Source organism: Centroberyx gerrardi, chromosome 6, assembly GCF_048128805.1.
Source record: "Centroberyx gerrardi isolate f3 chromosome 6, fCenGer3.hap1.cur.20231027, whole genome shotgun sequence".
Lineage (NCBI taxonomy): Eukaryota > Metazoa > Chordata > Actinopteri > Beryciformes > Berycidae > Centroberyx > Centroberyx gerrardi.
In genome coordinates this window covers 27,168,470-27,195,568 of record NC_136002.1, presented here as the reverse complement: position 1 = coordinate 27,195,568, position 27,099 = coordinate 27,168,470, and the positions used below count along the sequence as shown (strand labels likewise).

At 38.4% G+C, this 27,099-nt stretch overlaps 1 protein-coding gene across 1 annotated transcript in view; it reads left to right on the top strand.

The window, feature by feature from the left end:
- The window catches only part of cntn5 (contactin 5), an 80,069-nt gene that overhangs the window by 4,387 nt on the left and 48,583 nt on the right, over nucleotides 1-27,099 (top strand). The window contains exons 2-5 of the mRNA XM_078284078.1: nucleotides 10,605-10,814; nucleotides 16,946-17,069; nucleotides 17,176-17,351; nucleotides 23,211-23,306. Coding sequence (XP_078140204.1) covers nucleotides 10,605-10,814; nucleotides 16,946-17,069; nucleotides 17,176-17,351; nucleotides 23,211-23,306 — 606 coding nt within the window. The remainder of the gene's footprint in view (nucleotides 1-10,604; nucleotides 10,815-16,945; nucleotides 17,070-17,175; nucleotides 17,352-23,210; nucleotides 23,307-27,099) is intronic.

Sequence of the window (27,099 nt, the reverse complement as noted above, 5' to 3'; positions counted from 1 at the left end):
CCTCAGATGTATGCAGGAGAACTCCTAGATAGAGGGCAAAAAATGTTATTTTATGTACCATTTTCAAATAATATTTAAACTTAAATTGGCTCATTCGTCTGCACGGCATTTTGCATCATTGCAATAATACATTTCTTTTATTTGAGTGTACTTACTTTAGGCCTATAGAAATCTCAATTTATCAATATTCTTTAATTTTGCAAGTGGCAGTGTGACTGGCCCACTCAGAGTGACAATCGACAAAAACGTATTCAGGTCAGAAACCTGCCAACCCAGTGGACAGGTGCAAAAGATACATTAAATATTAAATATTCTCCCCTACACCGCCCCAACTCAGAGCTACACGCTTGTGTGGCACAAGTCAGAATATGAGTATCTTGGCTGAGGTACTTTTTGCCTTGCTCAAGAATGTAGGTGCATGACTTACGTGAGCCAACTCTGAATCGGAGCCTATGGGAGTAAAATTAATATAGTAAAAGACATCACACAAGTGATTTAAAACATGATACTGATTCTGCTAGCCCATGCTCCTGACGCAGGTCGTTCCAAAGCCTCAGGGCCATGATGGCAGAAGCCCGGTCACCGCTTGTCTTAAGCCTGAACTGTGAAACAGCCAGGATACTGCCTCAGGATCTGAGGCTGCACACTGGCTCATAGGGGATTAACATGTCTGCAATATAGCCTGGGGCCACACCTAACCATGCTTTAAAAGTAATCAGTAAAATCTTACAATTGATTCTACCCCTAGCAGGTTACCAGTGAATTTCACCTGTTTGTACCTGTTAAAAGCCTAGCTGCCACGTTTTGTTCAAAACGGTGACGTGAAAAGAAGCTTTTGCTTGGTGCCAGAATGAAAACGTAAGAAATAAAAGCATGAATGTCTTTTTTCAGATTACTAAATGAGAAAAATGGCGTAATATCAGGTGAAGGATCGCACCACTCTCTTTACCTCAAAGCTTATATGTATAATACAGGCAGGGAGCAAAAAGTCAGTATCCTTTTAGATATCGGTGATCATATTTTTCATGTTTTCCAAGAAATGATGACAGCACTAACTGTCACAAATCATAGATCACCGGACACTCCAGACAGACACAAGAGAGACAATTAGCTACAGTCGGTATTTGTATTGCAACCAAGATATTCTACTTCCCTCCGACACACACACACACACACACACACACGCACATACTCAATCCAGAAATGATTTTTTTTACAACACAGCTTCAAAATCAAATGTCCTCGGATTTCTGCAAGTATATGCCAAAATAAAACTGCTACATCTAGAATCGCATTACTTTCTTAGAAAATTTTCCTTTCAAAACTAGTGGATTCAGCTGTGGTGGAAATGAGCTTTTTGTCATGAATAAATGAAAGCCCTTTACATAAGATAAAAAAAATATTTGAGGGCAGTGAACTTACAGTACCTTTTATTTATATATTTTCTTTGTAATACCTTGTGGATTGAACAGTGAAAATACAGATACAGTGCTGACAAAGTCTTTATCTCCAGTTTCTGTTTTCTGTTCTTCAAGTCCTCAACTGGTTTATCAAGTTTATAAACAGGGCCTGAGTGGCTTGTGCAGTTAATTTGTTTCTGCTGAGTCAATTCTGTCCATTGATTTTTGATCTCAGGATTCGGTTCCATGGTACCTCGGTTGTGTACAGTTGACAACATTTTCTCTGCTTGTTCATTTCAGGTATCTCTTAGCCCTCTGCTATATCACCTCCTATATTCTTCCTCCTTTGCAAAATAATTGCATCACAGAAAAATGCATAGACTCTATCTTATAGGTCCTATAGCGCTTTACTGGGGATTGATTTTTCTCCCTTCGTATTCCATACTCTGCCCATTTGCTAAACAGAAAATGACAATAATATAGAGAATAATATAGTGACCTTGTCCGCTTTTCTCTTTGCTCTTCTTCTTTACTCTTCTTTGCTCTTCTACTATTCTCTTTATGAAGGGTGATCATATCACCCTTCGGACGTGAAGATAAGATCAAATAAAATAAAGTAAAATAAGCATATAAGGAGACAAACAGGATAAGTTACAAACCTGGATAAAAAATAAGACATAAAAGACAAATACATATGTGATAAGGTGTGATATAACAATCGCAATGCTGTATTTCCCCACCAATTTGATCATGATGGTTTCAATTTACTCATTGGACCCTGGAGAAATTAGTAGGGAGAAACCAGTGCTAAAATCATCCATTCCTCTGTAGTGGGACCATAAATTCACAAAGCTGGTTTGATATTTCAGACCCTTTTCTTTCTTCACTTGCAGTCATTTAGTCAGCCATTTACTTTATACTGCACCAGCATAATTTAGAGTCAAGTGTGGTCAACATGTGATATGTGAAAAGCATTAAGGCTGGAAAGAGCTCATAATATTAAGATATTAATAGGATAGTGATGTTAATGGGTCACAGATCTAAAAGAGTCACTGTTCATTCGGTTAATGCTAGTTGCCTACTATCACTTACAGTAGCATAGTGCATGCTAAAGTGTTAGCATGGGGCATCAGAGTAAATGATCTACCAGTGACACATAGATGATTTTAATGTCTATGTTCTTATCACTCAACGGGGAAGTTGACCAACAGGCCAATCTCTCAAAAACTTGGTGTAGTGCTTTAAGGTTTGCTGAAATACAGGGTTCATGTCCAAAACATTTTGTAGTTCTTTAAATTGTCAAATTAAAGCTTACACTCTGTACTTAAAACTTATAGTCATTGTGTTATCCCACATCCAAAGTATTAAGACCACAGAGCCAACACATCATACTTTACTGTCCAAATAGGTTTGTTTGCTGTATGCTCTTCCTTCCTTAAGACAGTTTGTGTTACTATGTAAGTAAGTAAAATTTTATTTATAGTGTGAGTGTCAATGTGCTGGGAAACAGTGCAAATTGTACAAATACATATACAAATACAATATATGATAAATAATAATAATAATAATAAAAAAGTAATTAGTGAAAATGATTTACTATACTATATAGTCCAAGAGTTTGCCCTGTCCCTCAATCTTTGATGTCATACCAGTGTGTGGCTCTAGAGAGGATGAAAAAAGCAAACAAAAAAACAGTACCTTACATGATTGTATGGGTATAACAAGGATATATTTTCTTGTATGGAACTGATAGAACTACTTTCAAATCTAAAATGTCATACATACTTAATATGAGTTATAAAATCAGTGTCCTATTTACTACACTGTGCATCTGTCTGACATTACTGAAAAGGAGCTTGGCTCTCTGTTTTGCACAGCTGTTCATGGCTCCACAGTCAAAGCCAAGTTGATTGCCCAGTGCCCTACAATAATATGTGAATTCTTAAAGTGAAAATCGTTGACCTTTTAGCAAAGATAACATCACAAAAACTCATATTGACTCAATCTGGTCTTCTAGTGGCCCAGTGTGCCTACTGCTTCCATTATACATGTAGAGCTTTTTCAGTTATTTCAGCATGCAGACTCAATATAACAAATATTTAACATGTTGGGACAAACTGAAAAGAAAGAAAGAAAAACAGTTTGTGCAATGTGTTTATCTTTTCATTACATACAAAATTAAACATATCCACATATTCAAATATGCATTTCAAATATGGCATAGAAGTAATGATCACAATTCTGCCTCTTGTACATAAGCTACTGTGTCTGTTTCTGTCAATTTGTACAATGGTGGCCTGCATCTCCTGATAGCTACAGCATAAATTAATATATGTCTGTGTAATGAGAGAGCCAGGAGATACAACACAAAGCAGACAAATTAAGTTGCTTAGCCAGCACATAAAACGCCCCACAAGAAAATACAATCCATACATCTGTTTTGTCCTCAGGCATGTTGTTGTCTTCATAACAAGCAAAGACAGGTCTTTACTTTTGTTGGCTTTTTCTCTTTTTTTTCCTTTGGCCTTGGGATAAATATTCTGAGCTTGTTCCTGCTGGGTCATTTTAGATCGATGGCTCTCAGTGGACTTTTATCAGATCTCCTGAAGGAACTCTATTCCCTGTCATCATCCATCCACATATTAACAGCTCAGCAGTGTTTTATCAATAACCAAAAGGTTCAAGTTAGTGTTGAACATTTTGTCTGCAGTACTGATTCTACAGACTGATTTTAAAACAATGCCACAGAGACAAAAAACAAATGGCACAATGTTGAGTCTAAATTCTCTGGATTCTGGCTTTGAGGGACAGTTAATTATTGTTACCCAATAATTATTTGACTAACCCCAGAACATAGGAACAAGGGAAGAATCCTTATAATGAGTGGTATTCCCCTTTAGACAAAATAGCACTGAGAGTTGAGCATGCATTTTAGCACGCACAGCCATCAGAAATGTATCACCTTTTAGCAAGAGTGCTGCACTTCAAACTGGTTTTCAACATCATCAGCAGCAGGAGCCACGAGCAGCACTTTCCTGGGCTGCGATGTGGTCTTTGTCTATTATGATACTTTTGACACGATAGCTTGCAGAATCGATTGTTGACCTACTGTTCTCTCTGAATGCTCTGAAAGTGTTCTCTTTGAGGACAATAGCCTATCTATTCTATTTCCCTCTCTACCTTTCTCCACTGTCCCGTCCTTTTTTTATTCTATACATATTGAAAGCACAGGGTAAGCAAAGAGGGCAACACAATTAGATTTCTCTCATGTTTGAAAGTGGGCTAGGCAGACATGATGTCTAGGGCCATTTTTTTCTCTCTCAGTCCGCCCCTGATTGAACTACACTGTTGCTTGGAGTGTTAAGTGCGGTATGGTAATTCAACTGTGCCTCAGCTAACTCTGAAGGTATCTCAATATTAAAAGTGGGTTGCGGGGAATATAGATGTGTAGTGCCGTATAAGTGATGCATGAAGTCATTTTCACCAAGGGCAAAGGAGTCATGCACCAGAAATATGGTTTCCTATGGGGAATTGGATGGGTATTTGCATGCAGTGCACAAAGCTGGACCATGCAATGAATATATACCTTGCAAAATAAATGTAAAAAAAAAAATGCATTATGGAGTTTTGTTAAAAGTCACTCTTAGGACATAGGGGCAAAAAACAAAAAACAACAGCAACAAAAAAAAACATTCAAGTTGATTGTCAATTCCCTGTATCCTTTGCACAAACTAACATCCCAGTAACCCAAATGATACAAATACGGTCAGTGCTAGCATGAAGCATTAAATTCCCCATGAAATGAACTCCCATTACTTTTACTTACTGGAAAACAGAGTATCTTTAATGGTGACCTCATGTTGCACCAGTAGGCATAAATATAAATATAAATTCCAACCAATAAAACCATCACAGATTTTAGTTTTAACTGGAAATACATCAAGGAAGTAAAGATGCAGTTTCATGGGGTCTTTAATTAGTAGTCACAATCCTGTAAGGCAGGGGAGTCAAACTGTGTGCCAAGGAAGGCCGAGTGTATGCAGGTTTTCGTTCCAACCAAACACTACACCAGGTGATTTCACTGATTAGCAAACAACCAGAGAGGAAGAACTAATCAGTGAAATCACCTGGTGTAGTCTTTGGTTGGAACGGAAAACCTGCATATTTTCATCACGCCATGGCACAGGGTTTGACTCCCTTGCTGTAAGGCATTAAGTATGTAAAGCTGCACCATACAAAATGCAAGTTTGGGATCTATGTTTGGGCTCCCCATCGGCGCCTGATGGACATTCACCAACTGGCTGGCAAACTTGAGCAGATTCTCTTGTGCTCACAACTTGGGTCCAGAAAAAAAACAAAAAAAACATGGGTGTAGATTTCTATAAGCATGAGCAGTTGGACACAACACCCAAGCCTTGGCGATCATTCTTGTTTGGTTTGTGCAGTGATCAACACGTAAACGAATACGCAGGGATTTTGCATTTGGCATTTCAGAGTATAGTAGTATATGAGACTGTTTGCTGAAGCCAAAGTGTGTGAATCACTGAATCACTGAAAACAAATATCGTCTATTGGTCTTTTGCTTAGGATTGAAGATACAGAAAAAATGTATAACTGATTTAATGACATTTTTTACAGTAGGATTATACTGTATACTGTATGTGTGACTTTCTGTGCGGATATCTAATTATAACAAAACAACATAGGTAAGGACAGAGCATGCCAGCTAGAGAGTTCCACTATCCTCCTTGCGAGACATAACAGCATTAGTACCATACATCATATTAGACCGTTGTGGTTTCACCGTTGCTCTGGCAAGGTTGAAGCAACTCATTTTGCACTCATAAAATTCCCATAGTGCACCAGGGATCAGGAAAAAAGACTGGGCTTTAGTAAGAAGTCAGCTCTGATATGAGGTGAGGTGAGGTTGCATATGATATATGGATTGTTCTATCTGTAATGATATTCCGCCGAATAAATGGTCTCAAGCATAATCAGCTTCAGTCAATATAATCTCCCTGTGAAGGTCTTCATTAATCTTACAGGCTATGGCTAATCATGTCCGTCTACTTGAGCCCCCACGAGCGTCTCACCTACTTATGTTATTCTAATTAATTTTTCACACTACAGTCCAGAGGCTGCAGACAAGCGGAAGATTCATAAAATTGTCTTGTGCTCTGCTAACCCAACGATGTAATACAAGTAGGTGACATTTCCGCAACGTTTCCCATCCACGTTTCACCCCATTCTCCACTCTGCTTACCTGAAACATGTCCTCCACCAGTTTCACCTTATCTTTGTAGTTTGCTTATTCCATATTTGTTCACTTGTCTCAAAGCAAGAAGCGGTCCTCAGTTGGTCATATTAATAACACCCTTCATGACAATATACAAGATATGTCTAAATTTGATGCTGTTGAATTTATATAAGTGTACTGAAAATTATCTCCCCAAAGATAATCCAGATTGACAATTACACATAATACCGCATATCTCTAAAGAAGTACGAATTTAAAATGAGTCCTGTAAATGCAAAGTTTTAATTCACCCGTTGTGGGTCTAAATTAAGAAGCAAAGGTTCAGAGTCTTCCGTGGATTCTTTATTCATACATGCATGGTTCAGTTCAATGTACCAGGCAAGCAACAAAGAAGTGACAAAGACAGGAGTTTAGAATCCACTTATATAGGTTGAAGTAAACAAAACTATAAATCTTGGCCCATAGCCAAACCTACTTGGCTCAAACCAACCCACCAGTTCAGACTTTTAACTGCGTGTCCACCTATAGAATCACTTAAAACCACACATAACCATATATAGTGATCATGCATGCATTTAAGCACTGATTACATCATTGTAGTAAGTAGGACAAAAGACACTCCACTTTGCAGGACAAAGGAAAGCAAGAACAGAGTGTACTATTCATATAAAAAAGCACAGTATACATTTTATTTCTTACAGTCCATATTAAAAAGAAGACAACAGGGACACGGTAATAGGAGCATTTTGCTTCTTGTTTTTTGTCCAAGTATAAAATGGCCATTGTCTCCTTTGGTGATGTTATCATGAAGGTGATGTTAAGACCTGAAATGATCACTCATGGCATTGCTCTAGAGCTCCCTGAAATGCAGCAGGATGCAGGCCTTTCAACAACAATGAGTGTTTCCGATTTTGCACCCTCCGAAAGATAGGGATCAGTGGGATCTGCAAGGGTCATTGCTTTTATCAGATGAAGGTGACAGCTGACAAGAGCAAGCGCTTGTCGGCTTCACCAGTCAAACAGACAAAAGACTCTTTCTTTTATAATATGCTGTATTTGTCAGGATTTAGCCTCAGTCTGAACTAAAGTAACATTGCTTCCTGGAAGAAAACTGACCTTTTCTAACTTTCGCTTGACAGAAAAGTACTGCAAATTGCTTAGGTGCATAGGTATTAGCACAAGTATCAAATGACAATTGATAGAATAGTCCAATAGCCTATTTATAACACATGAAAGATAAGAGGATAGAAGAGTGTGCAAAATCAAATCATTAAATAATAAGAGTTCCAAAGAAATGCCATTTGAAACGTTGAGAAGTCTGCCGCACAAAGAAAAATGACATTTAAATTTACATAGGTTTAGGTTCCATGTAAAATGCTCTCGCCTTTGATTGTTTTGCACTGACAAAACCATAAGCCTATAAAAGATTAATTTCATTCCTTTTCTCATCTTATTTAGGAGACCTGAAAGCAATTGAATGAGAAATCCCAGAAGATGTATCCACCATATCCCCAATTACCAGTTTCTTGAGTTGCAGTCAACTTTTATTCCTGCTTCAATTCATAAGTTCACTTTGATCTTGGCTAAGACTGATGGCTTTTGCTTTTCTGTTAGCAAACTACCTATGGGTATTTATGTTAAAAAAAAAAAATGTGTCACGTTACTCTGAAAAGTTGCCTCACTCGGTATAAGAGGAGGAATAGGTGTCTCATCCTTAGAGGCTGTCTTACCTATTATCTTACTACATGAAGTTTTCCCTAAATATGTTTTTTAAGTTTTCAAGCTGTCAGAAGCACATTTTCAGATGCAGTGGAAGGCTTGGACATTGTTCAGCTAACCATGGATATCAGCTCTGGGAATGTCCTTTAAACCTCTACTGAGCTGATTCTCGGCAAGATAAACGTCTTAACTGATTACCAACCAATTACTAATTGCTTTGTTTATCAATTTTCAAACTCACAATACCTTTAATTTAGGTTAGGGCTAGGTTAGAGTTCCCTATCCCAGTTCTCCCCAGAATATGTAATACAGTAATTGCCCACTCTCTATTTGCAGATAGCAGTATTTTTTCAGCTGACAAGTCCCCAAGGGCACATAATTATTTCTCAGTTTTGTTCAGTTCTTTCATAGCACTTTATCATGTAGTGCAAAACACACCCCATCCCCCTTTTCCAGGGCTCTGATTAGACTCTTGTTGAGCTTCAAGCCTCTAGTCTTTTACATTTTTCTTTAAGCACAATATCTTTGCAGTACAGCTTTCCTATCTCCAGTAGTACTATTTTTTGTCACAGTTTCTTTGGAAAAAATGTATTAATTATCAGCTGTCACTTTTAATAACAATTATGTGTGTAAACTTGAGTTGGTATATTTATTATAAAAGACAAGGTATTGGCAAATTCTTCTTTTTCAAGGAGATTGCATTCCTGTAAAGTATTAGAAGAACAGGGTGACAGCAATGAGTTGTGACAGCCCGACTGTAGCTTACATTTCAGAAAGGATATTATTGTGAACCTCTGTGGACTCTTTCACTTTAAAGGAAGCTGTTTCTCTCCTGTTCTGTTGCAGTTACCATTTTACTCAATTTGGGACTTTGATGACAGTGATGTATATGCAGTGAACCTGTGGTACCTTGAAAGAGGAGAATGTGAATGTTTTCCCAGATTTCACTCAGAGATATCTTTGAATCGTGACATCTCCTTTCTCTAGCTATCTATATTTGTTTCTGTGTTTCTGTCCAACAGGATGTTTGCATGTGTAACACTATTTTGTAGCAAATTGTTCCCCATAGTATAGAATTTGACTCCAACTATTTGATGATGAGATATTCTCATTTTTTTAGCCACTGTATTTATAATTCTTTCTATCCTTTTGGACATTTCCAAGTGTTCAGTTACCACATATATTTTGTGTATACACATCCCTTCACGGTGCAACATACATTTCCAAACAGTTATTTGTCTCAAAACATCATCCATTGGCAACTCACTCACAGTGTTTACCCTGGGGCATTTTTTAGACATTTCTTTAACTTGCAGTTAAAGAAATAAAATGACAGTTGATGACTTACTTAATTACTTATTTTTTTAATTAATTAAGCACACATTAATTGCTATCCAACACCACTGATGTTAAAACAGAAGCACAAGCCTAACATAAAAATAATATTGTAAACAAGAATTTGTCCTTGGATAAAGGTCAGGTAAAAAGAAATATTGAAAGCCTCATTGGCAGTTTGCAACTAAAGAAATAAACTATAGCTGATGACAAATCTAACTTTAGCACAGATTTATTGATAATCAAGACCTGAGAGGGTGTTTTATGAGTTTATGTAAGTTGCGAAATCCAGCCACAAGCTCTACCTTTACCTGTCGCTTTCCCTTCAACTTCAGCAGTTTCTCTGCAGACTTTCTGTGTCTATGTAGTTTGACCCTCCACTCAGGAAAAAATTTATTTTTTTCCATCAAACAGCCAAGCAGCACAGTATTCAGGCCCTTCGGTTCCGTCCTCATAATGGATGCATGTATTTTCACCACCACAGACGGCGTGCAGCCTCGCATAGAAGTGGCCGAAAACAACGTTAATATGCGATTGACATTTAATCGAATCCCACAGGAGCGGCGGTAAAAATATTGCAGCAGCGGGCCGCCGCTGCTGAATGAATGTAGTGGGAGCACTGACTCACAAAAACTTAGGACACCTGTGGAGCTTTCCTGAATTCCTACAGAGATATAAACACTTTGGGATGCTAGAAAAATCGTTTACATGCTTTTTTTTGCACTGCAAGTGTAAATGGAGGGCCAAATGTGCCTCACCTTTGAGCAGTTATGACCGATTTCACTCTCAGTCACTTGATTACTATCCATCAAGAGGTCACCTTTTTTCTCTCCACAGCAATGGCATGACAGCTCAAGGTGTAACTCTTCACCGTGTGTTTCTGTCTTTTTCAGACTTCGCCAAAGCTGTTGCAGCACGGCCTGTATCATATGCAGCAGTGTTACGAATGAAATCAGACAGCTCTTCGTCGTTGCTCAGCTCACGGAGCAGACCTCGACAAGACCACAGTGTCGGGCTGGTGACTCCTGACTGGCCGGCTTTCTCCAGTCACCACCTGTCAGCCTTGAGTCTGCTCGGCTCTCAGGAGGACTACAGGAGTGAAGGTGAGAATAAGGGTGCGATCACACCCACGGTTTGTTTTTGTCTAAACCAGAGTGGAAAAATTTACTTTGTTGCATTTTTGTATTTGGTTTGTTTAAGATCCCACTGCCCAATTACAAGCAAACCATTACTTCTAAACAAAAGTCACATGGACTCACAAGTGGCTTGTTTATTGAACAGAGTTTGGTAACTTGTTATCCCGCATACAGATTTTAGTCCCTGTAACTTTAGCTAAGCATAATGGACTTGTCTGTACCCTTTGCCGTAATTCACATTCTCTAGTGTTCATACCAGTTAAAACACTCAAGGAAATAGCTGAATATGAGCCTCAGTCCAGACTGTGGTTTGCCCGCAGTTTATTATGCTAGTAACTGCTGGATATCAAATGTCAACATCCATCTTCTTATACCCATAAAACCTTGCATTTTGTGGTTGTTTGGTGTAGTTGGTTTGGATTACATTCTCAGTAACGAACCGCACCACAGTTTACTTGGAAGAGGACTGGGACCCGCCTTATCAGCCTATTGCGGTTATTTGGTGCCACCCAAGTTCAGATGACATCTCAGCTGCCCAGATGAACCGAACTAAACGAGTAAACACTCCAGAGTTTGAATAAACCACTCCAAACATGCTTGGTGTGAATGCGCCCCAAGTCCTCTTTGGGGGAAAGAGTCGGCCATCTCTGGAATGGCCTTCGGTCTACAGGCTTCCCGCCTGCTTAGATTTGGTCTGGAAATGAATCTCACCTATCCATCATCACTGTGCATGGTCTGGAGTGACCAGGGTCATGCCCTTTCTGAAATTGAAGTGGGATCATGGCAATATCCAGCTCTCTCTCTGCTCCTGTCAGTACAGAAACTACAGATATGATGGATATCTTTGTCAAAAGGGAAGATTTAATACCCCAAACACAGCGGGCAAACACACTGTCATAAATCTACATGGGTCACTTGCTGTCTTGACTTACAGTATGAATAACTCTAGAGGACACAATGACACATTGATGCTTAAAAATTTGATTAATCTCATAATTTCTGTTTATTGAGTCTGGAGTGCTTAATTAATGGAAATCTGAACTAGTTGCTGAATTGACAAATAGGATCTTAACACGTTGGAAGTAATGAACTTAGTCACATAAAAAGTGGGCAAAACATAGGAATGCGTAATGTTCTGTATGTATGTCTGTATGTATGTATGTATGTATGTATGTATCTATCTGTCTATCTGTCTATCTATCTCTTTCTTTCTTTCTTTCTTTCTTTCTTTCTTGTCAGTATATCTAGCCATAAAACTACTTACATCTCTATAACCAAGGTGAGAGTTATGCCTCTCGATTGATTGTCAGTGATGACAGCAGTATTATACCATTGCATTGGACTGATGTGCAGTGTATAAAGTGGATGCCAAAATGTATTGCACCTGTGGTGGCTTAAAGGGGATGTTGCTTTTTTGCTTCTGAGACAGACAGATGGCTGTGGCACTTGGAGTTGACTGATTAAAGGGGCTCTACAGTGTCAAAATGCTAACTGTCCATAACTCTATTCTGGGTTTTTTTATAAATAGAAACTGTATAGTTATTATTATTATTGTAATATTGATACATATTGCATTATTGCATATACAGTATGTAAGTGTTTTGTTTAACCACACATTTGCAAACATTCTGTATTCAGAACTCATCCACCATTTCACCACTGACCATTTGTCTGGTTAGGCTGTTCTCATTCCATCCAGTTCTTTTCATGTGAGTGCTCAGAGTGAGGAGTTATTCATAGGATGTTGGCTTCCCACTCTTTATCTCAATGTCCTTAAGCAAAAGATCCTTACAAAAACTTTGAGCATGGCTGCTTTTATTCAGCCCACTCTTGAATGCTTTGAAATAATAACCAGAATCCTATTGTAGGTGGACAGAGCTCTCATTTTTAGCACAGATCTGGCCTACAATGTAATGTCCTATTCCACACCTGGACCAGAGCAGGGGATAGTGTAGATGCAGCTTGGTGGTGTTAGTGAAGTGTTTTGTTTTTAATGTTGTGTATTAATGATTAGGTATTGCAATATTGCAGGTTTATTTTATAGTACAATGACTAGAATTACTGCTACTGCTACTAGTGCTACTGCTAACAGATAGATAGATAGACAGATGCAGTAGATAGATAACACTTTACTTAAGTTATGAAGTGCTTTTATTGGAGTAAATATTGTCTGATTTCAAAGGAGCACGTATGCTTGATTTATACATAGAATTGTAGAGGCTGGCTTTCTTTCATTTAAATTTTTAGCAGCAGTTGTTAAAGTGGTAAATTTATTCTTTATTCTCACCAAATTGCTTTGCTGTATATTCACAGCCAAGCATGCAACTTAATATTGATTCATTTTCCTCTACTGATTTACGTATTATTTCAAAAGCTTTTTATTTCCCTGTGGAGCGGTAATTTGCTGACAAAAGGTTGGCGAGATTACACATACCCTGAGGAAAAAGACTTGGTTCTTTCTGTCATCAGATCATTCCTAAATTGTGAGAAATACTGTAGATTGCCACAGACTTATGTCATTAAAATATTTATTTACCAGAACAAATGTAATACCGGCCAAACCTTAAGTGTGGTCACTGTGATGGTTTCAGTTAAGTAAGCTGCATGGATATGGATATACTGTAAGAAAAACAGCTATTGTGATGGATTGTGCTGCCACATGTAAACACAAAGAGCACAACACAAACTTTCACTGGGCTTACATTCTTCAAAAGTTAATTATCTCAGAAAGTACATAGAGATAACATTCTCCTGAAGAACACAAGGTTCTTATGTTAACAGCAGACTACATCAAAGGGTAAATTACTCGGAAGAAACAAAAGAGCACTGCAACAGGGACTGTTGAGGAGACACCAAACAAGTGAGTGAGCACATGGATATGTGGGTGTGTTTGTGCAGACGGAAGCTCTTAAATCTTCGGAGCTGCAAATCTGAAGTGAGAGTCAGGCAAAATCACTTATTTGAGCACTTCCAAACAAGAAACAATCTAGATCAGGTGTAGTCATACTTTGCTGAACATGTACTGTATTAAATTGCATCTCACTAATTGCATATTTTGTAAGCATTAGGCTGCTTAAGGAATTAGCTTAAACATTTCAATGAATTCCTTACTTTAATAGCAAGGAAACAGAAAATGTCTCATTTTCCCTATGTGACAAATGTCCAAGTTTTTACATTGATTTTCATCGCAATCATACTATAGAGGGCTTTCAGCCTCCGGCTGCGTGCTATTGCCAATGTGGCAACATTTTTTTAATTTCTCAAAAGACAAGCAAACAAATGTAGCAACGTTTTCCGATCATGGGGAACAATGCTAATGTTGACTCCCAAAGCATTTGGTGACAAATCTGTACAGCTGATGCCAATTTGCGCTGCCTACTTGTCTAATCCAGTAGTCCTAAACTCCAGTCCTTGGGGTTTAGAGTACTGCTGGTTTTCTATTTTGCCAGTTAGTTTTCATTATGGCTGTTTACTCAGGGACTATTTAGACCTAGGATGACAAGTTAACTACGTGGCAGATTAGAAAACCAGCAGTTCTCTGTGCCCAGAGGACTGGAGTTGAGGACCACTGGAGACTCTATATCCAAAGAGGTCTGACGATCACAGTGTTTCCCATAGACAGAATAGCCACCTCCCTCCACTGTGAGCGGGGACTGTAACATATTGATATGCAAATTAGTGTATGACATTATCTGGCAACTACTAGCGACTTTTTGAGCAGCCAATAGCTACTTGGAAAAGCGATGGCAACACTGCTCTGGCAGCCATAGTGGAGGTCAGCTCATGGGCAACAATAGCTGTGAACAGCTGGTTGTTGAATGTTTCTAAATGTACGACTTCACCATCTTAACAGAATTCAATAGAATGCTGGGTTTTGATAGGGAACTGATAATTTCACCACTGATAAATCTGATTGACTTTGTGTTTACATGCTTTCAGCATGTTAGCTAGCTAACTATTAGTATCTGGTTAGCTAACTGTCACTGTCCTGTTGTTACCACATTTGCACACTAGATAACGCATTGGCTGTAGTAGAAACTAGCATTAGTAGTGATAACCTTTACATCAGTTGCTTTGCTAAATTAACCTACTGACATGTTTCAAACTACAACTTACAGTGCTTTGGAGAAGTGACAAGGACCAAAGGGGCTAGGGCTAAAGACAAGATAATTTCCTGTGTCAGTAAAATAAATTTGGAAATAATTCTACCTCATCAGACTATTCACTTTTACTTGTTACATTACTGAATTACTTACAACCACACCACAACAATCCTTTTCATGGACAATTATCCAGTGGACCTCCATGAAGGAGAAATATGCAACGGCAGATCTGGGGACATACTGTATTTGTATTGGATGTAGTACAGTAAGTTGAATATAGGCTACTCAAAAGATAACGTTTGATATAAACAACATAGAAATAATTCAAATCTTGATATTTGTGCAATTTTGAATAAATTGTGAAGGGCAAGATGTTGCTATCAAGGCAGCTTACATTAGGGGCTAAATTAAAAGCACTGAAAGTCGAAATTAGCAGTATTTATAGCTTTGCCATTGTGACAGGATTTTCAGAAATTATACTGTATGAGTGATGATAAAATTTTTGCATTTGTGTAAAATGCAATTTTCATTTTCATTGTTTTATTGCATTGATTTCTATATTGTAACTTAGTAATACCCTGGTAATGACCAGAAAAGAGTACCACTTAAATAATTGTTACCCACGATTTCACATTGTCACTGACCCAAATGGGATCATTGTTGGTGGGTAATATGTTTACCGTAGGCTTGTTTTATTTGATATAATCTTGCCTGTAGAGCTTTGCTATGAAGAAATAGAGGCCTGTCACAGAATATTTGGAGAATGATAAGCAGTGTTGGAGGAGTGACAGGAAAAGGAAAGATTGTAATGTTATCAACTCTTCCTCCCTGACAAAACAAAGATGTTGCCTATTTTCTGTGGTAGGGTGTTCAAATTGTACTATAAAAGGGGGAATTAGATAAGAGAGGAAGAGATGATAACATTGTATTCTTTCCTATTGCTGTCACTCTTCCAACATGGAGGCATATAACTCATAAGCACTGGTTACCACTCTCTGAACGTACATGTCTGTATTTATGTGAAAAGTAAAAATAAAAACAGGCCTTAGTGAACCATTCTTTAGATTCTAAAGAAGCCACAGTGAGGTTACAGGCCTATATTATTCAGAATAATATAGGCCTGTAACCTCACTGTGGCTAGTAACCCACAAGAAACTGCAGAAGTGTACACTCATTCACACTACGTATCTGTCGAACTCCCAAACCTGATTCTCCATGACAAATTAAGGCAGGGTTAAGACCCTGTGGTGAAGAGCCATGCTAACAGCATTGTCGACTCATCAGTTGGCCCTGTGGGCAAACAGCAGTGGGTCGAAGAGTGGGTGTGTGAAACATTTGAGAGAGGAAAATACCATTCATTCGATGGCCCTGGGTTCAAAGGTGTGAAATTTCTAAACCCTGTCAAGCTACAGGGTTCATATTTCACCATGTGAAAATTAGGTCCAAGTGAACCATGTCCAACCAGGTAATTGGATGATCAGAGGGGAATGTCTCTGAACTTAAGAAATCACATGTTATTTCTCCAGGCTAGGAAATTATAGATTTTTTTTGTTCTTTTTTTTCCCTAAACTAGAAACCAGATGTGTGATGCCATGCTGATGTACAGCCTAGAGCTTCTTCATTGAAAATGAATGGGACTCTAGCTTTGAGGATTCCAAGAATGTTTCCCTAAACTTAAACACCCAAATGAGTTTTATATCAAAGTAATGTTAGAAAAATCTGCTCTTGTCTGCAGAATATCATCGTAGCTACTGTCACAGTTATTTTTTTCTATTTTTTTTTTCCAATTCCAATTCTCTGTGGAGCTGTACATCTGTATGCCATCAGAGAGGCTGGTCAAATCCTTTTCTCTTGTTTCTAGTAATGGAGGTGAGTAGGCAGTGCACTTTTACCGACCAAACGGGGATAAAGTAATTGAATGGTAAACCTCTGTGATGCTCTCCTTTAAGCAGGGCAATAATCACTCCTGCAGTAATCCTCTCTTTTGGTCTATAGAGAGCGAAGAGTTTGGGCCGGTCTTTATCCAGGAGCCAGACGATGTTATTTTTCCTTTGGATTCTGATGAGAAGAAAGTGGTGATGCACTGTGAAGCACGGGGCAATCCATCACCCACATACAGGTATGGCATACATTTGCCTGTCTGCTAATTGTAATCCTACTTCCTCAGCAGATTAGCTTGATTGTTTGTCATTCATTGCAAACTACTATTCATGTTGTGCTTTCAGGTGGTTCGTCAATGGGACAGAAGTAGATGCAGAGGCGGATTACCGCTACAACTTCATCGATGGAAACTTAATTATAACCAATGCAAGTGAGATCACTGACTTTGGGAAGTACCAGTGTAAGGCAGAAAACAGCTATGGAACCATCCTAAGTCGGGACACCCTTTTGCAGTTTGCTTGTGAGTAGCCTTGTTATCTTTCCATTCAACCATTTTCGCAGTTGCACACAAGTTCATTCAGAGCATGACATATACTTTGGCATGAAGCTCCTCAAAACTGTTTTGGAAAAGATATACATTTTAGAGAAGTTTGTGAAACTTTAAAAACACACAGAGATGACTCTCATAAGATGTAAATAATTGGCTTAAAGCTCTTCATCTCTGACTTAAAATAAACCTGTTTGGTTCCGGGGGTAAATAAACACTATCTACAGTAATGTTTTGTTGTTGAATTTAGTTCCCACTGGCTGCATCTGATTCTGTTGAATTGTACTGCTAACAGGGTATGTGCCCTCAAACGCCATGCCTCAGTGGTAAATGAGAGTAAAAAGCACATTTCTTCCCCGAGTAATCCCCTGGTGTCCCTCCAAAACATCATCACAGGCTAAGGCAGCATACATAGAGAGACCAGGGCTATGCTCAGAGGAAAATGCATTGTTGGTTTTCCTTACAGTTTCCTCAGGAGCAATGACCATAATAGCCTTATTGGCATGCCTACAGGGAGCTTATGGTTCTTAGTCAGTGAGCTGTTGCTACAAAGTATAGTACATGGTCTAATGTGTTGTTATGGGGACTTAAAGTTGTTATGGGAATTAGAAAAACAAATGGTTGGATTTGCCTGAAACAGTGGAAACAGCAAAAAGGAAAGGTATATATGTATAATGGCCTATTTTCTTCAGACCAGAGTTCACACGTTTTTTTTGTTGTTTTTTTTCCTTACAAAGTGTGCTGTACATTTTTCATTTTGCTGCACAAGTTGTTAGGATTCCAGCCTTATCTATTACTCTTGCATTTGTGCAGGATCTTGACAATGTTTTGCTCTATAAGAGAAGTAAAATAAAATCAGAAGCAGGACTGTCCTAAATATAATATAGAGATTCACAGTACAATCAATCTGTGACATCCTTGTTTTTTATTTCATTTTGTTTTATTTTATTTCATTTATTTATAACATCTTTGGTGCTAAGGGATCAGTGATGTGTTTTTTTTTGCACTGTAGGCTACCTCACAGTTCTTCTTCTGTTTATTCCAAACAAACCGCTGTTGCTGCTGCCAGAAACATAAAATGCATCACTTCCTGTGCAGCACAGGATTTTTCCCGGGAGATACCTACCCGACACCGGGTGTTTAGAACAGCAAATGTAAAAGTTTTCATGAACTGGCTGTAGGTTGAATCATTACTGTGTTATATCAATTGGCCATAGAGAGTAGCAAAACAAACAAATATGAAAATATTGCTGATTATTACTTTAACAGATATAAGCAAAATCCAATTATATTGAGGGACAATACAGGTACCTAGACTGTCATTATTTACACTGGCCAATAAACGGCAATAAAAAAAAGCATTATAATTTTTCTTCATTTTAATAACTCTAAACCAGCCATTCTGTTGGGAGTGTTTCCTGGATAAGCTCAGTGCTCAGAGAGAGAGAGTTACCTTGACTTGATCCTCTGAGAGATCAGTAGTTGTTGCCGCCTGCTGAGCTTTTTTAAGCCGCATTTAGGAAACCTGTCTAGTCATCTCATCCAGTGACCAGATTGCTTTTTTCTTAAATGTTGTGCGTGGGTGTTTTGTAGCTTATGCAGATACCTGAGTGTATGACTGCATCTCTTCAGCTTTATGCAGTACCAATATTCAATAGCATCAATCTGTAATAGTCTCATACTCGCTCTTTAAAATGAGGCCCTTCGAAGGGCTAGTCACAGAAACAAAGAGAGGTGCCCTGCAGCATACATTTGAATGCAGAGCCTTCCTTCTCTCTTTCAGCATAACGAATGGTGGGTATTTATCACCCAGCTTGAAACTCTAGGGTTTTTTTCTTGTTCCTGTCAGCACTACACATTCTTATGCACTGACAGAAGTGTTGACTGCCCGGATTATAAAATTCAGATACACACTGGCAAATTCTGTACCTTTTAATAAATTTAATATCTTAGAGAAGTTATTATATGCTGTCCTGTTTCTGTAAGGATTAAAACTGAATAGTCATATTCTTTGAGTTGTGTTGTAGTACGATGTAGACTGAGACGTCACATAGAGTAGACTCTTTGTAACTCTCTTCCCAGGCTGGAACTTCTTTCCTCCCATTACTAACGGTATCTGCGACACTAAGGCGCAGCTTACTGTACTCTCTAACCCACAGGGGTTTTGTTCTGTCAATCTGGCGTACCGAACCTAGCCTTGTTTCATGGCTTGCAGCAAATCAGAGGAGAGGGAGGGTGGACCAACCAGAGTGCATCAGGAAAAGGTGCAGGCATGGCTTTCTATATTCTATCCACTGGTCGTGTACTCTGCCTCCAAAGATGTTTCAGTAGGACCCTTTTTTCTCTCTTTGTTTTGAAATTCTGAGCTGCTGAACTCACACTTGGGCTGTTTTTCAGCCGTGACTTTGAAGGCAGCAGGCAGAAGGGAGGCCTCTGATCTTTCTCCCCAAAGAGTTCTTCTCTCTCTGCAGACATGAGTCTGGCTGAGGCTCAGGTATCGAGCCACTGTGAGCTCTACAGTAGTAATGAGTCTTAGGGGCTGCTTTGGCATGAGCATTAAAAGATTGTCTTTTCCCCCCTGAAATGTTCTACAAAATCTGAACTGATCACTAGTTAATAGCCATTGATTGAATTCATACTGATCTTGAAATAATTTGCATTGAGTACCTGCTCTTGTGTTGTATTACTGCAAATTTCATCACTGCATTTCTGGGTTTAGAAGATTTATATTGACATATGTTGACTTGTAATTTTTGAGGATGCTTTAATGACTATGCTGTTTTTACATTATTGAAGAGCCATTAATATTGATTTACTTGCATAAGTCTATTTTGCCAAGGAAAATGATTGGTCAGTAAGAGTTTCATTTGATCCTCTAATCTCCTGGTTCCATAAAATATAGAATGATTCTAGCATTGCCTTTACTGTAGTTTCTTAAATGGCAGGAAGGCCCACAAAAAAATCTCAGCTTGGTCTCTATTTAACCCATATGTAAAGTGGTAATCTGTGATATCTTCTTTTTGTTGTTGTTTTTGAAATAAGTTAATGCTAATTTCTGTGACATCTTTGGCAATAAGCCGTCATTGCTGTGGTGTTTTTGCACTGCACTTCCCAGAGATTACCTGTCAATCAGACAGTGTGGGCGGTACTTTTCCCTTGGATTGTCTGTTATTGAAGTTTGAGTTTCTGCAGCTACCGACCTTTTATTTGTCTATTCAGTCATGGTGGCTATCGCTGCTCATGGTAACTACGTGTTCCTCTTCTGTTTATTCAAACAAATCGGTGTTGCTGTTGCATAAAAAATATAAAACGCATCAGTTCCTGTGTGATGTTTTTTAGGAAAACAGCAAATGTCAAGGCTTCCTTGAACCGAGTATAGGTTGAATCACTGTTGTGTTATATCAGTTGGCGATAGAGAGTAGCAAAATGTACATTTATTGATATGACAATTGTCGATTATTACTTTAATCAGGCAAGTTGTCTAAAAACGCCTTCATTTCCACATTCTGCATCCTGGGGGAGTCGTTGAAGGCAAAGGGACCGTTAAACATACACACATTCTCACACTTGGTCGCTGCCAAGTACAACCACAGTCTTGTATTGTGGGTTGCCAAGTCGTTCTCTTTCAGTAGTTGGATGTACAGAGCCTTGGTCTACATCATTTAGACAGCAGTTGTTTCTGTCTGTGTTTATTTATTTATTTACTCACTCACTTCATTCCTTTTCCTCTTTATCAGTAGAGCACAAACAAATCTATTTAAACTATCTGTTGTCTATTTGCCCATTATACTACAGGAGGGGACATTGATTAGCTATAACTCATGATTCATCTTTGAATTAAAACACAAAGGGGTAGCAGGGTAGCTATGCAGAAGAGAAAGACAGGGTGGTGACAGCTGCTGGCGAATCAATAGCGAACATGGTGACAATCAGTGGCTCTCCATTCCTATACTCTGGTGGCAGCTTGTTAGCACAGATAAATCAGCGCTAGTCACACATAGCAAATGGGCCAAGATGAAGGGATTGTATATCTGTCTAGCAGTCCAAGACATCTCCATAAACTGGCAAGTCGAGCTCGCATGTTGAAACGCAGTACAATATGGACAAATCAGCACCCAGGCTTGGAGGGGCCCAACATGGAGCTGACAGTCCAATCTTTGGAGAATCAAATTTAGGGGAAAGGGTTAAGGTGGCAAAGGTGCAGAATCCAAAATCGTCAATCATGGTTATTTTAGAACTGGGTTCCAAATGCATTACAAGAGGAGATGGTTTCCACCATTGTCTGGATTTTAAATTCTGCAGCTCCCAACCTGAAACACTGCCTCACCAACATACATTGTCTGAAGCTGATAAAACTGTCCATTCAATGTTGGATCTATTCTCTTCCAAGCACAGGAAGTGGTCGGCTTGGCCAGATTGATTTGTGTTGTGAAATGAAAGCTTGCAAATCCAGTTGGCATGACAGGCTGCTCCCCCCTCCTCCCCTCCCCTCCCTGGCCGATTCAACTGCAAATGCAACAATCGCTATGAAATATTTATTCTTCCTGGGCTTGGAGGAGCTTTTCTTCTCTCCAGTTTCTCATCGCTTTTTGAGGATTTCTTTATTTTATATCTTCTTTTTCATGGTGAGTTGGTCATTGTGAATCACATTATTGAATGGGATCAATGTGCAGACGAAGATCTTTCAGCAAGCTATAGTGTGACCAACTCCTCATCACTGTAGTAGTAGTCTGTCTATCAATTTACAAACATATGTTAGTAACCCTGTTGTTGCCCCAGTGTTTCTTCAGTGACTTTCAAATGCATGCAATGCACAGTAGGTTAGTGTTTGCACAGAAACTTATGTGATCAATTCAAAATAAACAAATTTTTTCGTACTGGGATGAATCCAGCTCCTCAATTTGGCATTCAAGGGGGACATATCACAGGAGAACCTGTTTAACTGTGCCAAAATAAACTGTTGCAATTTAATTGCATTATGATTTGGAATTAATTTTTTTATCTGTTTTTTCTTTTTTTTTGGACGTCTTTGTACAGTATGTGGCATAGGGGTTTTCAGTGAGCTGAACACGTTGCCCAGTTTGTACATGGCCTTTGATCCTCGGTATTTGCAGAAAAGAAATACAATTTGACAGGAAATTGACTATGTGCTACATTTTGAGATGAAGGCCATGAACCTTGATCCTTCTTTAATGTGCCAGAAATTGAGAAGAAATGCAGGTTTCACAAGTCACTCTGAGGCATAATTACCCAACAGTTCCAGGGTAATGGTAAACATCGCCCCTCAAAGTGATGGAATTAAAGTGGCGCAGACACAGAAACCTGCCCTGGGTCAGCAGCCTGTCGCTTGATTTCCACAGTTTAGCATTGCATCAACTAGAAATTAAACAGGCAGTGTTAGGACCCAAAAGGCATTCTAGGATTGAGTCAAACCTGCTTTGTTGTATATACACAGAAAACCAATCAGGTAAAACAACAGACTGCTGCATTAGTGCATTCTAAATAATATAGATAAAATAGTATTCATAATATCTAATAATATAATAGTGCAATTTAGTGCAATGTTATGGAGTAGGCTGTTCTGTTCAAAGTAGAAGTCTTTTTAGTGTAGGCGCCCTTCATTTGTGAAATTTGTTTTCTTTTTTTTAAGCTCACTTAAAACTAACAAGCTAGTAACAAGTTTACCATTTTTAATTGCAGAGACGTGTTTGAGAGGGTGTCTGTAGGGGCAAAGATTAATATCCTAGCACCTTCAAAATGATCTCGAGTAAATGTTTTGTTCTACTTTGTTGGCTGAGTCTGAGCAGGATTGCCTGTTGTGTCCTGTTGCAGATCTAGGTGCCTTCAGTGGGAAGACCAGAGGCGGGGTCTCTGTGCGCGAAGGCCAGGGTGTGGTGCTCATGTGCACGCCTCCCCCTCATTCACCAGGTAAGAGTTAACACCTTGACTCATGGCCTTGCACCAGAAAAACATTACTTTGATACTGTTGCTTCACTGCAGCTGAGATTGTCAGTAAACTCATCACTATTCTTCGCCATTCCTGTAACAACAAGTAATGTCGTTATTATTCTACCAAGGCGGTTGATTGTTCATTATTATTATTATTATTTTTGGCTTTCATTTTGATGGTTAATTTTTGTGTCCATCCATTCCTCTATCCATCCATCCGTGCTGTTGGAATGATGAGTGTGTTAAGTTATGGGGACACAACAAAGCCAACACAGATTCTCAGAGATCAAATTTGCTGGATCATTAGAAATCTTACACAGCCAATTATTTTGCATAGGCAGAGAAGCACGCACTTCCCTTTTAATGGCATATCTTGAATATCCCTCTCTGCAGTTGTCCGCTAATGTAAGCTCTTATGTGAGCCATGAATCATCCAGGTTTTCTGTTTGCATCAGCTCTGTCGTACCGCTGCACTGCACCCGTGGGAACATTTGCCAACTGCTCTTCACCACCAGCTCCCGTTCCTGGATGCCATTTTGCATGACATGGTAGCAAGTAGAAAATCAATGACAGGATAGCTGGCTGAAAAAAAAAAAACAAAAAACAGACACACTCACAATTAAGCGTTCCTGATTGACAAATTAAAGTGTAGTGCAGTTGATTTGCATCTAAGGTTCTCCATTAATCTCGGCACAGGTGTTGCCTTTGCTCCAGGTGTATGCAATTTTTTTCACCATGTTTACAGGACAAGCTGCTGCACACACAGGCTTTTCTTTTTCCAGTTTAAGCAAGGCTTTCGTTTGAATGGTTACCAGTGTGACTGACGTGAAATTAGAATCAAACATTGGCGGTGGTTGTGAGGTTGTGGAATGAGATCAGCGAAATGCCAATAGTGATTTTCTGTCGTTTGAGGTTTGCTACAGTCTTGTTGCATACGAGCGGCAAACATGGACCGAGGTTTCAGCCACGGTGACATGAGACCCTCATGTTATATGGCTTGTATTAGTCTGATTGAGTGGATCAATACAGAATACATTGTATAAATCACTCAGCTGTACCTTTGACATGCAATTCAGAACAATAAGATTTTATGCCAAATAACCTCAATATCCATGTCTGATCTAAGAGGTGTGGTGGTGTTTGCATTCTTGTTTAATGAGGAAGTTGCTAAATATAATTGTGACAGAGGCTGACAAATCAGCACTTATGGACCCCAGAAGTTTTTTGTTTGTTTGTTTGTTTTTGCAATGGAAGATCAAACATGAAAGATCAGATCTACAAAATGATGTATCTTGGATTTAAATCACAGAATAAATGAAGGAGCTCTGCCTTGTTGAATGCTATGCTGTGAAACAGTTTTGAGAAAATGCCATTGAAAGTTTTGCAAGGTTTTCCTCTCCCTTTCAGTGTATTTCTGTGGCAGCAATGCATTTAGAACAGCAGAGAGAAAAAGATTAGCCCTTGACAATACATCCTTGGTTAATAGAGATATAAAATCTGAATACATGGATAGAATAATGAGTAAATGTGATTTGCACTGTAGTGGGGTTATAGCTATAATTTCAACAAGAAACACAAGTATTAATTTAATAGCCTAATCATCCCCACCAGTAAAACTATGAAACATTTTACCCTACAATAATTATTTTATACTATAGAAATGTTTAGTTTTGCCTGTGTTTATCTGTACAATAAGCCATGGCAATACAAGAACAATAGTAACCACTCAGAAAGTGAATGTCAGTAAACATCACTGAATTTAGCATAATAATCTTAAACAATTTTCCATTCTTTTAAATAGCATATACTCTGTATGCGGACAACATAGTTCAGAATAGCTACATTTTAAACACTGCATTGTATTAAAGGCACAGTTTTTTGTCATTCGCCTTTTTAACATGGGTAAAATATGATCCTAATAATAATAAGTGATCTCTTGTCACTTATGGATTATTACATTGTTGGAATATTTACTCCTGGGTGAAAAGCCAGCTCACTCTCTCTGTTCCGCATCCTGCATGTTCAATGGGCTGTTGAGCCTTTTTTGATATTTATGTTGCTTGTTTACAGATTGTGATCAAATACGCAGTAAAGGCAAGCTGATAATTTATACATTCAACGTTGCTTTTCTGACAAAAAGTGAAAAATGACCTCCAACACCTGAAATATAAAAAAAAAAAAAGTGCCCTAGTCATACAATTTGCTGGTGTGATGAATGCCTTGGTGAGTTGGAGCGTGTCAACAATTGAAATTCATACTGTATAGGGAATATTAAACAATCTTAGGGTTAAATGGGTTGTGGGAGGATTCGGAGACATTAAAATGCCACTTAAATTAGATAGGTTTCATAAGTGAAAATAATTTGGAATCACTGAGATGTGAACAGTTTATTATTTTCCATTTCATGGCTTTGAACCCATGTGATCAGGTTTTATGTGTGTCTTTGGTAAACAATGTTATAGTTTATGAAGTTACAGTATGATGACCTTTGAATAAAATAAGCCAGAACTCTTGCCTCTTTTTGGTGATGCTAATTCATAGTAGCATATGTTAAAATGACTGCAAGTGATGCTGTAAATTTACTTAAAAACAGTAATGTATTTTCAGTATTAATTTATTGTCTTCTGTTTGTGTAATCAAACTACACAGAGAGCGAGATGCACATGATTGAGCAGGGAAAGATGCTGTTTCATGGAGTACAATCAGCCTAGTTTGTGTGGTATCTCAAACTCTGGATTATAACCCTGTTCCTTGTTCTTTCTTGTTCCTACATCAGTGCGTCCTTCTCCTTAGTGCAACCAGTACTATTTTATCTAATAGTCCTCTGAGGAGATCAAGCAAATAACGTTGCCTTTGCTAATTAATCTGTTGACATACAGTGTTTGAAAAAAATGCCCCGTATTCAATTCAATTTTCTACCTCACTGCAGATGCTAACGTTGAGCTCAGATCAACTGTTGACTTGAGTTCAGATGTACTTTTAAGTCTGAGCATCTTTGAAACCGCAATTATTAATTATTTACCAAAGAGGCCTCAACAGTTTCAAGAAAATATCGGAGTCTATTTTTGTTCTCCAGAATAGACAAATTATCGAGGCAGAATCAACAAGCTGTGAAATATTATTATGCAACAATCATGAGATAGATTGATTTGTTTTCAACAAATAAATTTGTTGATAAGGGCGAAAGTCTTCTTTTTTTTATATACGCAGTGATGGATGCAGCTGTGTAGGATTATGCACAGAAAATACAAAGCAAACATCAAACTCTTTCTGTTCTATGTTGATCATATTCATATTTTTGTTGAGTATTGCGGGCAATTTATTGTTGGGTTTTTTCCTGCAAAACCACGTATTATTTTGTTCCAAGCAATTGTGTGATCCTTCCATTTTTTGTCATTTGATTTGTATCTCAGCATGCATCACAAAGAATACTAAATTCACAAGCACATCTGTGCTGCCAAGTCTGCCAGGGAGAGGGAGTTTTTATCCAACACTATCCCACACTGTTTGTCATGAATAAAATAAAAAAGACTCAACCTAGATGCAAATAGCTTGATAATCTTTTAGCAATGATTAGATATAAAGTCAGAAAAATCCTTTGCTGTGGTCTGTCTAGTTTGGTCTGATTAGACACTAGTACAGATAAATATAGCTAAATAAGTTTTATTTTTCCATCTTCAGAGGCTTCACAATTATTTTCCTTGACTTAGGTTACCATATTTATAAAGGCTAAATCGATTCATTATTTCTCAGTGGGAAAGGTATTGCAGGT